At 57.9% G+C, this 14,321-nt stretch overlaps 4 protein-coding genes across 4 annotated transcripts; 2 read left to right on the top strand and 2 right to left on the bottom strand.

The window, feature by feature from the left end:
• Window positions 1–931: 931 nt before the first annotated feature.
• On the top strand, window positions 932–1,174 carry BXZ73DRAFT_46134 (uncharacterized protein; the record flags this gene model as incomplete). Its single annotated transcript, XM_048019637.1, has 1 exon — window positions 932–1,174. The coding sequence occupies one exon, from the start codon at window positions 932–934 to the stop codon at window positions 1,172–1,174; it is 243 nt and encodes an 80-aa protein (XP_047878532.1).
• A 369-nt stretch (window positions 1,175–1,543) lies between these two features.
• Window positions 1,544–4,991, bottom strand: BXZ73DRAFT_45990 (glycoside hydrolase; the record flags this gene model as incomplete). The annotated part of the gene is made up of 12 exons (XM_048019607.1): window positions 1,544–1,638; window positions 1,693–1,906; window positions 1,960–2,686; window positions 2,746–2,821; window positions 2,876–2,978; window positions 3,032–3,088; window positions 3,141–3,437; window positions 3,492–4,190; window positions 4,236–4,298; window positions 4,350–4,538; window positions 4,597–4,727; window positions 4,787–4,991. The coding sequence occupies 12 exons, from the start codon at window positions 4,989–4,991 to the stop codon at window positions 1,544–1,546; spliced, it is 2,856 nt and encodes a 951-aa protein (XP_047878531.1).
• A 1,275-nt stretch (window positions 4,992–6,266) lies between these two features.
• On the bottom strand, window positions 6,267–6,767 carry BXZ73DRAFT_89695 (thioredoxin; the record flags this gene model as incomplete). The annotated part of the gene is made up of 4 exons (XM_048025366.1): window positions 6,267–6,296; window positions 6,353–6,427; window positions 6,495–6,665; window positions 6,726–6,767. 4 exons carry the CDS (start codon window positions 6,765–6,767, stop codon window positions 6,267–6,269), a joined length of 318 nt encoding a protein of 105 aa, XP_047878530.1.
• Window positions 6,768–10,037: 3,270 nt separating this feature from the next.
• On the top strand, window positions 10,038–13,952 carry BXZ73DRAFT_46057 (kinase-like protein; the record flags this gene model as incomplete). Its single annotated transcript, XM_048019621.1, has 8 exons — window positions 10,038–10,167; window positions 10,299–11,566; window positions 11,623–12,114; window positions 12,171–12,284; window positions 12,340–12,410; window positions 12,464–12,498; window positions 12,553–13,106; window positions 13,155–13,952. 8 exons carry the CDS (start codon window positions 10,038–10,040, stop codon window positions 13,950–13,952), a joined length of 3,462 nt encoding a protein of 1,153 aa, XP_047878529.1.
• Between the last annotated feature and the right edge of the window lie 369 nt (window positions 13,953–14,321).

The raw sequence follows: 14,321 nt of genomic DNA, 5'->3' as shown, positions 1-14,321 counted from the left end.
GAAGTTGCGACGTGCGACAAAACCGTGCGTCGCGCATCTCTCTGTTGCCTTCTGTGTCGTCCATGTGGCGGAAAGATATGTAGAGCCAGTGTTAGAGCAGGAAGGAGGTAAAAACAGAAGCGTACAAGGTGTCGCTGGCACGCTCTCGCTGTCCGACCCCAATTTCCATCATTTTCCGAATTTTCTGCGTCGCTCGCGTCGGCTCGCGTCAGGTCGTGCGCGCGCGGTGAGACTTTCCCGAATTTCTCCGAATTTTTCGGAGCATTCGTGCCTGTTGCCGCTCGCGTAGCGTCGGAGTTGGTCGGGCAATCATTTCGGCAACAGCTGTAATAAATCTCTTTCTCAGCATCGAGCTCAACTTCATGCGACTTCGACGACCGCGCCGCCTCCGCCAGCCTTGTCGCCTGAGTCCCTGCCTGACCCATGTCATCCGCATCTACATCAAGCCTGCCCGCAGCACGCCGGCCAAGAACGACTGGTCGTCAGACGAGAAACTGTGGGCCGGGCTCGCAGAGCAGCAATCTGCACTGCGGATTTAGCTACGAATCTGACCGGAAGGATGCTCAAAGTTCCCGGTGCGCAGCATGGAGAAGTCAACGTATTACAGGGAGGGCGCCCCAGCGGACGCGCGCAACTCTCACGGCGCTGACCACGACAGTCACTGCGGCCACCAGTAGCACAACGGCAGCGGCGTGAACGAGGCGAGCATTCATGATCCCATGGGGCGTTTGGGTGTGTAAATTTAGGTCCCAGGGTGCCAATCACGCTCCGGCGTGTCCCGAGAGCGTCACAGTGCTGGCGCACAAGGTATGGTTCATGTCTGTCAGTACAGAGAAATATTGCTTTCACCCACCGGCAAAGAACATAAAAGGACCCCGTCGACCCCGATCCCACAACCATCCCGCAGTTCATTCACTCAACCCTCTTCATCATGAAGCTCCTCGCCCTCATCGTCCTCGCCGTCGCCGCCGCCATCCCCGCTCAGGCTTGCAAGGGCATCGACAGCAACGGATCCGAGAACGTCGGAAACACCCAGAGCTGCTGCGAGTCCCTCAACGGGTCGTTCCATGACGGGAACGACTGCGCCGCCGACTCCATCTCGGAGCACCCCAGCAACTTCAGGTCGTGCTGTGAGAGCCACGGCAGCCAGACCTTGGACTGCGACTTCCCTTGAGTCAAGCCGGCACCATACAAGGCGCTTTTGCAGGAGATTCGAACCGAAACGTCCACTAATGGCTGAGCTGACAGTCAAGCGCCATCGGTCATTGAGAGCACCCACCGCCGCGTTCTAGAGATGAGAAGGGATTTGTGAGCGGGCGGGAGACGTGGGTGAGAAGTTGGATATGCTTTGTACTATGATCGAAGCCCAACATCGTTGTTTTGACGGCACTGAGGTCGATTCTGCAACGAAGATGCTCCACCGACGCAGCGACGGCCGTTGTGGAATCACGCTGCTTTTGTTGTGCACGGTGCGAAAGTATCACCATTATTGCCGTCGAAATGAAAGGCTTCGGCTGGGTACAAAGTAGAACAGGATCCGGGTCTACAGATGAGTGTTGTTCCACAGCGAGCGCACGACAAACGTCGCAGGATCAGGGTTGGAGATTTTGGATAGCGTCGGGTTGAGGACGAATTGCACTGCGGAGCGCGTCGTCAGTCAAAAATTCTGCGAAAGAGACGTGGCGAAATCACCTGTGCGGTCGATGCCCGGGATCAGGTAGAACCCGTTGAGCAGGTTCCCGGTCCTCTTCTCCCGGAAGTATCCGACCGTGCCGACCGGATGGTCAAGCCACGTGAAGGCCGCAACACCTCCCTTCGCAGAGAGGGTGAAAGTGAGACTGTCGCCCGCGATGACCTCGATCTCGGGGTCGATCAGGGGAGCGAGCGCGAGCGAAGCCGGGGTGAACTGCGTGCACATGAGCACTCAGCTCGACATCCAGAACCAGGCACAGCACTCACCACCTGCTCCTGCGTCACCGTCTTGCCATCGACCTCTGCAGAGACGTTCACCAGCATGAACACCTCCGACGCGTTCTTGCCCGACGGCAGCAAGTTCTTCAGCCCCGTCGCCCCAAACACCGTCGTCCCGTTCACCGGCGCGATCTCGAACGGCACCGTGGACGAGTTCAGCTCCCCACCCGCCCAGTCGTACCACGTCATCTGCGCCTCACCCGACACCGCGTCCCACCGATCGGACACGACCATGACCTCCAGCGTCTCGTTCCCAGGGTACCAGAACGGATGGGGGGTGACAGGCGCGAAGACGCCCGCCATGCCGTACTGCAGCACCTTCCAGCGCCCGGAGTACTCGATCGCAGACCAGCTCACGCCCTGCCAGATGTCGTTCAGCTGCCAGACGAGCGCGCCGAGGTTGTTCTCGCCGAGGCCGGCGCCGCGGCGGTACCACGCGATCTCGGAGACCATGTTGAGGGACTGGAAGATCTGGGTGCTCCAGCACCACTGGGCGAAGGTTTGGTTTGCGTCGGTGGTGCCTGGGGTGGGAAGCCAGAGTTCAACGGCCTGGGTCATCTGGGCTTGGCCCTGGTTCGCGTTAGGGTTCGGGAACGCGAGGCCGCCGGCGGGAGGGTGGTGGTCGCGTGAGGCGACGACGGTGGAGTTGAAGCTGAAGTCTTCGGGGCTCTCGAGGACGTCCTCCCAGCTGTAGAACGAGGGAAGGGAGTGAAAGCTAAGATGCTCATATGTGAGCGTTGATGAACAGGACAATCATGACAGCAGGGAGCTTACCCGAACTCGTTGACGAAGCGGGAGACGGGGTACGTGCTGTAGTTGAAGGCTTGCGAAGCATCGTAGTTGTAGCGTTCTGGAGGACGCGATCAGCGCATACAATGGAGCATCCAGTCTAGTGGTAACCTACCCGAGTTTCCGTAGATGAAACCGGGTGTCTTGTTGCTGTACCGGATCTCATAAGGATCGAGACTCAGCACCCCGCTGGTAGTAGAGCAGTCTGTGTATGCCACCTTCACCAAATTCTCAGTATCTTCATATATCGCCATAAACGCTGATCACTCACGGAATCCTCTTCGTTCAGCACAATGTCATGCAAGAAGTCTCCAAACAGAGTTTGATACTGCAACAAAGGCGTAAGCCCTCACGCCGGGAACCCACGGAGATGTCCATACTTCGTTGAGATAATGTGTGCCATTATCCAAAGACGAGTTCACCAGCAGCACGATACCCTCGATCTCGTTTCCGCCCGCCCACTGCGTGTTGCTCGGGTGTTTCTTCACCCGTCTCACGTTCTGTCGTACCTCCGTATCGATGCTCGCGAGCAGGAAGTCATTGATCGGGTACAGCGTGTCAGAGAAGATGAGCTCCGACCACGCGAGGATCCCAAGTTCATCGCACGCCGAGTAGAAGTCGTACCCGCCCGTGAGTTCGTCCGAAGGCTGGTATATTCCGCCGCCCCATACGCGGAGCTATGGACGGGCGGATGAGCACGCATCCTAAGGCGGGGCACCAATAGAACGCACCATGTTCTGCCCCGAGAGCACCGCGCTCTCCAGCACCCAGCGCACCTGCGCAGATGTCATCCGCGCATAGAACGGGTCGAACGGGATGATGTTCGTTCCGACCGTGTAGAACGCCTTGCCGTTCACGTTGAAGTGCCATTGATCCCCGGGCGTGATTCCGCGCCCGTCGATATCCTCCCGCGAGTACGCGTCCTGGATCAGCTCGATCGTCCGGAACCCACTGCGAACCGTGAAGCTCGCAGACGCGCCGTGCGCGAGCGAGAGCGTCACGGTGAAGTTGTACAGCTTGGGGGTGCCGAGAGTGTGCGGGAACCAGAGCGCAGGGGCGTCGGCTGGCACGATGAAGCTCGCGTGGACGAACGTCGGCGCGCTGGTGTCGGCGGGGATGGAGGACACCGACAGAGCTCCAGACGTGATGTTGAGTTCGGGGATATCAATCGTGACGATCGGCGCATGTGAGCGGACGACAGAACGGACGGCAAGGGTGACGTTGACGAGCCAATCGGCGGTCTGGTCCGCCTGGGTGATAGTGTTCTGGCCTTGTCTCGAAATCTCGAGCGCTGTCTCCTCAAAGAACACTGGACCGTTGGTGGACGCGAGGAGGGGATGGGAGGCGGGTGTGATGTGATCGCTGGATTTGGAGTTGAGAGTGACGATGTAGGCCGGTTTGAAAATGCCGACAGGTAAGAACGCCGGGCCCTGGGATTTGTTAGACAACAGGATACATAAAAAGAGGCCACTCACCCAATCCCATCCGAAATCGGATTGAGTCTTACGGACGACATGGCGAACATTGGGGAATTCGAACTATGACAGGCAATGAGAAGGACACTTCTGAGAGAGACAGAACACACGCACATCGAATCCGAAGTCGACCCACTCGACATCAGGGCGAGAGGTAACGTTGAGACCGTATGTCCAGGCGGACTCGAACGCGACGGTCAGGTTGGTGTCGCCGCCCACAGGGGCCGTGACAAGGTCCGTGACGTCATAGACATACTGCTGGAACTCGTTGTTGACCCATGCGACCTCGTGGCCAGCCACCGTCTGACGGAGACATCAGAACACAGGCCTGGTAGAGGACAATTGTGGAGAATGCACTCACTATGTTCGCGATGGTGTCCAGACCGTAGAAGACGAGAAGCGCTTTCGTGCCGTGGGACAGGTTTTTCACGAGTGGTCTCAGATCCGCTGTGTATGTCCAGTCGTCGAAGGCGACCCAGCGTTGGGTGAAGTCTGCAAGGGAGTGAGATCTCAGCTGAGTATTTACCGCCAGAGGACAATGCTTATCATACCGTTGATGCCTAGCAGAGGCTCGGTAATGATCCCGGCTTCGACCAAGTCTAGGTGTGCTTGCGAGGGCACCTTCGCTGGGACAACAATGGATCCATTTTTGTTGCGGAGTCCCCAATCGAGAGTCGAAAGGCTGAGGACGTCGGCATTGACGGCGGCGGGCAGCAAACCCGCCAGAGCCAGCCACGTGTGTCGAGGAAACCGCATTGAAGCTGCGAGTGCATGGCCGGCGTCCCATGGAGTCGACTGTTATATAGTCGCTTCGCCTAGAGAGGGCGGAGAAGTCGAAGGCTAACGGCAGCATTGGGCTCGTGATCGCTTGGAGCCCGCGCCGGCGGCCCCAGCGTTCTGCGCAGATCTCAAGTGTATGGCGCTGCAGTTTCTTTGATGGTGTACGCGAGGACTCATAGCTTCATGGCGGTGCTAGAACGGGTATGTGACAGCAGGTTCGCGGATTCGTGAGGTCGCCGTGCTTCTAAGGACGCATTGAGGCCTGGGGAGGGGATTACTCACGCATCAGATGACCTCGTCAGAGAACTCGTGCTCCTAGTACATCTACTTGCCTCATTCTTGCCGTTTGTCATCTGACTGCACCTCGGCCGACGAAACTTGGAACAACAGTGAATGACCAGACACCAGTAAGATCTGCTTGCCCAAACCCCGCCGTCTCCATAGTCGGCAAGACCAGACTGCAACCTGTAGCCACTTCGGGTATGCTCGTGAGTATCTCACCTTCACCGCAAACATTCACGCTCCGTAAAACTGCGCGCGTACCGAGACAGATTGTTCGCAGTTGAAATGACAGTACATGGGACCCCCGAGCCCCCGCTCCCGAGACCACATTCATCTTGCCATTAGCTCATGCGGAGCCGGGGTGTCGACTCGTGTGAGTTGTCTGAGCACCAGCGGGCTTGTAGCTTGAATGTCGCGCAGTACTCGTGAAATTCTTTTCTCGTACTACAGTGAACGCCCACACCAATCTCCGGCAATACGCCGAGGGTCGATCTCCGGGATTTGAACGGGGTACTCACAGATTCACATTCAGCGCGAGCGAAGTGCAGACAACTCTCGCAGAGTAGGTATCGAGAACTTGGATGGTTGTATGTGCATGGAAAGAGGTCGGTAGGAGGAAGCAAAGACCCAGTATTGATAATCATCAAAGCGAAGACGCGCCGTCGCTTGGCGTACCGTCTCGGGCCGTCCGTGCCGATGATCACTGACATGTTTATGTAGATCTCTTCCTCGCACGTACAGATCTTAGCCCAGATTGTGTGCGAAAAGTATCACAACTTGCAACTGAACTTGCGCGCTCACGTCCCACGACCGATGATTCATGCGAATGAGGTAGACCACGACTCCGGCTCCCCTCCAACTGTGATCATATGTTACAACGCTGGCTGATTTCCGGCGACATTCGGTATTGGTGGCAAAGTACAAGATCCATAATGATACTTCTCCGAAATCCCAGCTCTATGCACCGCTTCATGCCGTAGCGTGACTCTCGACCATAGCCTGCACGAGAATGCCCATCAGTACGCTCTCCACTCTCACGCCTAGATTGCACGCACCTGGAGGCCAGCGGGGTTTGCGCCGACAACCTCCTTGATCTTCTGGCCGCTCTTGAAGGCGATGAAGGTGGGCATCTGATCATCGGCGACGCGCGTCATGAGGGACACCGAATACGCAGCACAGGGAAGAGAAACCACGTACCGCACGGACGCCGACCTCCTCCGCGATATCCGCCGCCTCGTCGATGTCGACCTTGTAGAACTTGGCGCCCCCATACTGGCCTGCGAGCTTCTCGAAGATGGGCGAGATGATCTTGCACGGGCCGCACCAGGTCGCCCAGAAGTCGAAAATAGCAACGGTGTCGCCGTTGATCTGTGTGTGACCTGATCAGCCTCGAGTGCGTAGCCGAGATCAGCTGTAGAAGCCACTTACGATGTCCTTGAACTCTTGAAGGTCCTTTACGGCTTGAACCATGGCGATAGTCGGATGTGGGAGGGGGATAGGAAGGTGTAGGTGGTGTGTGTATGGAGGGGATGGTACGGAATGCAGGCGGTGACCGTCCAACTTTATAGGACAAGAAGAAGAGGAGATCGCGTTAGTCTCCCTAATCGGCCACGTGACCGTCCTTACCAATGGGAGTGGGCGCCTGCGTAATGCTCGTCTTTTCGTTCGTGCACTTCGCACTGCTCTGCCCCGGCCGGTTGACAGCCAATTTGCACTTGCCTCGTTCTCGGCATTCGCTCACTGTACCTTCTGGCCTATCCTTAGTCAGCGATGACTTCCTCTTCGCAGCCCCAGGGTGCAGGCTGTTCTTCGGCGTCGCACGTTGACCGGAACATATGGAGCTTCAAAAGCAATGCTTACAGATATTATGCTCGGCTTATCTAGCCCGAAGGCACCCCCTTCGGGCTTCAAAGATTCAAGTTGGAAACTACTAATAAATGTGCAATAGATTCGTTTTACGCAACGGGGAATTCATGGCACAACCCACAATACTAGTGATGACTTCGTCTGCATTCTAAGTTAGTGTGGAGTTGGTTGGCCATTGCTACCTATCATCGATGCCATTCCCCAAGCTAATCAACTGCGTCGCCGCAAGTGCTGCGAGTTCTTCGACTTACAGTTTCTCTGACACAAGCGCAGTCAAGGGCGTACTGAGTTGCGCAGCTACCAAAGAAGTGCGCGCCCAACCTCCAACTCGCAATATCGCGGTCCGAGGAGGGCTACAGGCTACAGCCCCCTGGCCCCCCTTTAGAGAGAAACCAATCGAAACGACCTCTGACCGTGGTGAGCCTGCTCGTTAGTTAGCGTGGCCGTAGACAAGATCGCCTATGTGGCAGTACAGCCGGCGCGGGCTCCATGCCCGCGTCGCTGCGGCGGGGGCGCTCGTTTGCGGGCCTCGCCGTCATATGCGTCCCCTTAAACCGCCTGGCACACGCCTGAACTGACCCCCTCTTCTCTCCGCTACTGCATCTTGCCCCATGACTACCACCTGTCTTTGATTTCACCCTTCGCGATGCTCTTCCGCTCCGCTCTTCTTGCTGTTGTCTTGTTCTCGCTCACGACAGCTCATGCTTTGCCAACGCTGAGTCGAGGTGAGCCGCATTGACACCCTTTCCTAGAGCACAGCGCTGAGGGATTACACAGTGTCCATCCCACTTGCAGGTAACCCGCGCGCAGGTACGCTCACTGGCGGATGGAGGGCTAATCGTCTATTTTGGCTCACCAACCCCGTCCAAAAATAGACCACGCGAGTGTTGGCACGGGCCCTGGATCTGATGCGCTCTCCGCGGGTGCGTCCAAAGGACTGTCACCGGTGGGTGCAGAGGCTGACCGCGAACCACCCCACAGCATTCGCGCAGATACCCGTGCTCAACGTCAACGGCGGCGAGCGCGCAGGCGCTGGTCAGGACATTTCGCGCGAACGAACTCCGGATCTGCCAGACAGACTCGGTCATGGCGCGGAAGGCCACTCTTCGAGTTGGCCGACGACGTTTTACGGCGCATCCATGATCCAGCCGGGATCGGAGCGGAGGCGTCCTCGACAGCGTCCAGGCAGACGGCACGTTTATAGCGTTTTATCGTGGAAATGCACAGCTGACACAGTAATCGAACTCACAGATTCCAAGGATTTGACATGTCCATTCCTCCTTCTGTGCTTATTGGTGCCGTCGCATTCTTCGCCATCGGAGCGGTACTTGGGGTTTTGATTTTTTGATGGGGATTTCGAGGAAGATGTTGGTTGCGTGCGCTCACTGCAGTCTTTCTTTAATATTACGTGGCTCCTTTTTGGAATCTCCCCTCAATTTAGTATTTACTGCATACTCTGGGCGATGTCAACAAGGGAGAGTCTAGCAACGGCCTAGACACATGGTCTCACCTGCTCAGATGGAGCAGGAGCGGCAGAAATCCCAGCAATCTGCGGTTGTGCATCCCGCAAACTTCCCGCGGCCATCGAAACGCTCCAAGTGCACAAGTCCCGGCCCGTTGGAAGAGTGGCCAGCCACATGTAATAGTTTCGGCAATGTCCGCCGTGTGATAGGCGTCGGGATATGCCTCATTCGGTAAATGCGGCGGGAAAGCTCTTGCGCATGTGCACGACGATCTTCTGAGAGTCAAGCGAATAAATAGCACGTAACACAGGTATCTACTTACCAGTCTCACGAGTAAAGCAATCGTGCATTCAGCAAATGTTTTCACTAGAGTCTCGTGAGCAATACTACTTTCAATCAAGTTTGTGATACTCTATTCTCGAAGCTCTTCTTCCACTCGTGAAGTATTTAAATGTCCATCAAGCGACCGAGAGTATCCTGTGACACAAGGCCAAAGACGTACTCAAGTGCTCATCAGCCTGCCTTGCCCTACCCAGCTGGTAGAAGAGTGCGGATTCGCGGGAGCACATGGGTGACTCCGTAGGGTTATCTGCACGCGACTTCGTCGAGGACAACTGAGCAAAGTTTGATGCTCGGTATCTTCGACGCTGTCGGGAGACCAACATGGCTGCTTTTATCCCGCTGTGGTAAAGAAGCAAGGCCAAGGCTCAGGCTGCGACGAACGGCAGCCTGGAGGTCGGGGCAACGACGACCACGTGTTATGCATCAGAGGCGCTGGTGGGCTCAAGGCGGCTTGGGTGGGCACAGCGACAACTCCTTCTTGTCTCCATCCCTCGAGCATATACCTTCACACACAGCCCTAATCGCCCTCATCGCCGTCGTCGGCGCCCCACCCGGCCAAGTCAAGGTCGCCTACTTGGCCTCGAGGCATCACAACCGCCTTCGGATCCTTTCCAACTCGTGGCTTGCACGCCTGCTGCAGCCCACGCAACATCCTCCCCTGCGGCTAATTCTAACTTGTTCTTCCCTCCAATTTTCCCGTCCCCTTTACCTCCTTCCTCGCCAACCGCCATCCACGCTTCCCTACCGCCCGCTGTATGCTCTCTGTCCTCCGCTCTTCCGCGCCCCAGCCCGTGCCCGAACCCCTCAAGGTCAGCTTCGCAACCGCCCTCGGCCTCGGCACTCCCCGCAAAGACCGCGCTCCCACCAAGCTTAAGCGACCGCGCACGGCCGACAGCGGAGCAACACAAGTCTCGTCCGCACGAGGCAGCGTCGATATAGTAACTGCATACGGCGCCCCCCGGTCAGAGCGTACGCCCCAGATCGACAGTCGCGGAATATTCTTTCTTTAACCCGTCGCGGCAATCCAGCACACACACCCCCTCCATTCCCCGCCACTCCCTCCCCCGCCATGCCTGGCAAGAACATTGTCGCCCCCGTCGTCCTCCCCGGGCGGAGAACGCGTACAGAAGATGGTCCATGGGCGATCAGCGCCGCGGAGACGCCCCACGACCCGAGCTCGTACAGTCTGTACGTTAAGAGTGAGTCTTGCCTGCTTGACACATCTTCCTGGTGGGGCATCGTTGGCTCGAGCAGCATGCTTCGCGTCTTGTGCTGTCTTCTACGTCCTGTTTGGTTACGTCAACGTGCCTGGACTGACGTTTGCCCATAGCCCCCACTCATAATCTCACCTTGACGCGCACGGCGCAAGAAATCGTCGAGCTACATGCCAAGCTGCGAGACAACTTCCCCGGTATGAGGCTCCCCACACCCCCCATCGACGCGTCCTCCCTCCCTGTGCCCCCGAAGCGCAAGTCAGCTTTCCTCAACACGCTCTCGCGCCTCGCTTCCCCCTCTGGCAGCAAGTCCGCTAATGGGCGCAACGCATCGGGTCGCCAGCCCTCGAAAAGCGTTCCAAGCAGTGCTTCGCCGAGCTCCTTCTCGTCGACCGTCCAGACCCCCATCGCCACTCCGTCGAACGAGATCGGCGACCCATTCACCGAGATTGGAGAAAACGGAGAAGACATCTCTGCCCTCATCGCGTCCAACAACAAAGTCGTCACCTCGCTCGTTGCGTACCTCACCGCCCTGGCCAACGACGCCACCGTTCGCGCGTCCCGCCCGTGGAAGAGGTTTGTCAGGGTTCGCACGGACGACCTCCAGAGCGTCCGGGTCGAACGCGCCGTCAAGCGGGTCCGGTCGGACTTGGCGGCTCACGTTAGCCCCGGGAAATCGACGGAGATGCAGCGTTCAATCAGCCAAGTGGTGTTGGACGAAGACAATAGAGCGACGGAGGGACCCGTGAGCGAGCAGAGTGGCGGGGCGGAGGATGCCGACGGGGAGCGCGAAGCTGAGGAGGGCACTGCTGAAGGCCCCGAAGACCGGGCCCCGACCCCAATGTCCCCGAAGCCTTCCACGACGTTCGTGGAGCCACGGAAACCGGATGCCGACGAAGACGAGAAGTCCCCACACACACCGGTACAGTCGGAGGCGTCGTGGAAGCAACGTTCTCAATCTGCGGATCCCACGACCCGGAGCTCGCGGCTGTACTCGACCCCGTCAACAAACTCGCAAACCGAGACGGGCGACGACTCTTCAGTGTCGACGACGGAGCGACGTGTGCGGAAGAAACGCTCGAAGTCGAAGGACCCCAACCTCGAGAAGAAGTCGCAGCGGAAGGTTGTCGTCGATGACTTTGAGATGATGCGGGTTCTGGGCAAAGGGTGCGCAGGCAAGGTTCTTCTCGTCCGCCACAAGTCGTCGCAGGACGTGTACGCGCTCAAGGCCATCACCAAGCGGCATGTTCTTGCGCACCAGGAACTGCAACACACGCTCACGGAGCAGGCGGTGCTGAAACGCATGGCGGCGAACAATTCGGATCCATTCGTGGTGAAGCTGTGGTGGAGTTTCCACGACAAGGACAACTTGTTCCTCGTCATGGTGCGTCGCTTGAAATAGCTCGTAATATCACTTGCTGATGGATGCCTTGACCATAGGACTTTCACCCCGGTGGTGACCTTGCCACCCAGCTAGCGCGATGGGGCCGGCTAGGTCGCGATCGCGCTCGCTTCTACGCCGCCGAGATCGTCGAGGGTGTCGAGGGTTTGCACAACGCCGGTGTCATCTACCGCGATCTCAAGCCAGAGAACATCCTCATCGGTGCCGATGGGCATATCGTTCTCACCGACTTCGGTCTCTCCAAGGAGTTCCCTCGACGAACCGCCGCGATTACCGCGCCTCCCACGCCGTCAGGTTCGCGTGGGGAGTTCCTCGACAATGGGTCCGTACCACCTGTCCCCGCCAGCCCCCACTGGATGAAGGGCGACGCGAGCAGCGACAAGTGGACCGCTGGACTGAACGACACGACGACGACGTTCTGCGGGACTGCCGAATACCTCGCCCCCGAAGTTATCCAGGGCTTACCGTACAGTTATGAGGTTGACTGGTGGAGCTTCGGGACGATGCTGTACGAGATGCTCACAGGCATCGTCAGTTCTATCTCATCATCCGTGCCTGCCCAGCGATGCTGATGTCATTGGTCTAGACTCCGTTCTGGGCGGAAAACCATTCGGACATGTACTACCGAGTGTTGCAAGACGAGTTGCAGTTCCCGGAGGATCGAACGATGGATCAGGATACGAAGAGTTTGATTCGTGGGGTGCGCATTATGGTCTGCATTTGATGATGTTGGGACTGATTCGCCACCCGTACAGCTGCTTCAACGCAATCCCGCACTCCGGATGAAAGAACCCAGGGTCAAGAAGCACCCCTACTTCTCAATGATGTGCGTCGTGCCTGTCCTTGTGTCGTTTTGTCATTCCAATTGGTGTTTTGCAGAGACTGGTCTCATGTGTATTATAAACGCTACATACGTGGGTAACACTGCTACGTGTCATGCATATCGTCGGTTGAACATACTTCCATAGCCCCGTATATTCCTCCCATCGATCCATCGAATGCCTCCGATACCCAGAACTTCGACGATACCTTCTTGGGAATGGAACCTGTAATCAAGGACGAGAATGAGGAGGAGGCGGAGACGGATCAAGAACGCACCGACGGCGAAGACTCGGCTACGACGCCTTCGCAGTCACGCAGCCCCTCCGTCCATCAGCTCGACGACGACTCCGTGGACGTCTTCGATGGCTACTCGTTCAAGGGACGGCATTCGGTCATCATCGATGACGATGAGGAGGACGGAGATGGGGAAGACGACGAGGAAGAAGAAGAGTCGATCAGTGTACCCAGCCTCGACGACGTTCTGCCCGAAGAGCTGCCCACCTCCGACTCTGCTGTTGCGGTTCCAGAAGTCGAGGAGGTCTCCGTGCCGGAAGATGTTGGTGAGCCCAAGACTCCGGAAGCCCGGCCGGCAACCTTACCCGTTGAGGCCGAACCATCCATCGTTGAGGAGCCCAAGACTCCCTCTGCGGAGCCTGCTGCACCAGCTACCCCTGTGGTGGACGCTGCTCCTGCTGTTCCCGTTCCTTCTGCGAAGGCCGAACCCGCGCCCCGCCCAAGTCAAGACGAGAAGGCCGCACATGCGGCGGCGGCTGCGGCGACTCGTACTGCGGAAGACATGAACATCCGCACCGCTCCCAAAGTCCGTCCCGCGAAGGTCGCCCGAAACCGGAGGGAGAAGTCGGGTATTCCAGCCCTCGACAAAGACCTCCCCGATGCCACAGAAGACGAAGGGCGCGACGAGGACGACGATGATTGGGACTTCGTCGAGGCGGGTGGCATGCTCGTCGAGGAGCGCAATGGCGCCAAGGGCACGAGTCTGTTCGCGCGTGGGGTCGTCGATCGCTACAAGCTTTCAGTATTCCGCAAGAGTACCCCGCGGCGATCTGGCCCACGCTCTTTCTCCGGCGTCTCCGTCGAGTCCGAGACCATTGTCTCCGAGAGTTCCCCTTCACCTTCGGAGAAGCAGCGCCGCGGGCGGACTCCCGGGCTTACGTTCCGCAAACACCCAAAGCAGTTCCTCAAACAGAAGAGCCCTCCCCCGTCGACGCGGTCGCAGAAATCGCTCGCTACGTCAATGACCGCGACGCTCTCCGCAGCGTCGACTGTCTCGAGTACCGGCTTCCTCACACCTTCTCCGTCTCAGGGCGGGGTATCGCCGTCGCTCAAGTCGAAGGAGTCTGCGCTGTCCATGGGCGCGCCGAGTGAAGCCTCGGACACATCTGGAGACCGCGACCCGGCGCATGATACGATCAGGCTCGGGGCGGTCGGCGGCGGAGAGGAAGAGAAGCAGCACAAAAACAAGGTGTTGAAGAAGTACAAAGAAGGGGCGGAGAAAGTGCTCTCCATCTTCCAATCACCGCGGTAGTCCCCCCTGGAGGTCGATACTCGGAGGCTCGTATGGCCGGATGAAGGCTCACTGTGCACTGCGCTCATCGACCCGTCTTCGTCGACGACGTTGTGTGCGGCGTGATCCCGGTCATGCGCCTGCGCGTCTCTCCCCCCGCTCCTGGACGCGGTTCGCGTTATATCCATATGCACCTCATCTATAGCTATTATTGGCCGCCTGTAAGTACGCATACACCCACTCGTTGGACCGTTCCTCCTTCTGCCCACTCGCTAGGTTATCGCTGTCTGTCGTCGCTGCCCTCTCCGCTAGGTATCTCACACTCGTTATTCTCCCGTCGCGTTTCTCGTCCCTGCATCCGTGTTTTACTACGTAGTCCAATCAAAGCAA

The sequence above is a fragment of the Epithele typhae genome, assembly GCF_022376455.1.
Source record: "Epithele typhae strain CBS 203.58 chromosome Unknown BXZ73scaffold_20, whole genome shotgun sequence".
Taxonomy (NCBI): Eukaryota; Fungi; Basidiomycota; class Agaricomycetes; order Polyporales; family Epitheliaceae; genus Epithele; species Epithele typhae.
The sequence above is the reverse complement of the archived record's forward strand: the minus strand, read 5'-3'. Positions and strand labels throughout refer to the sequence as shown.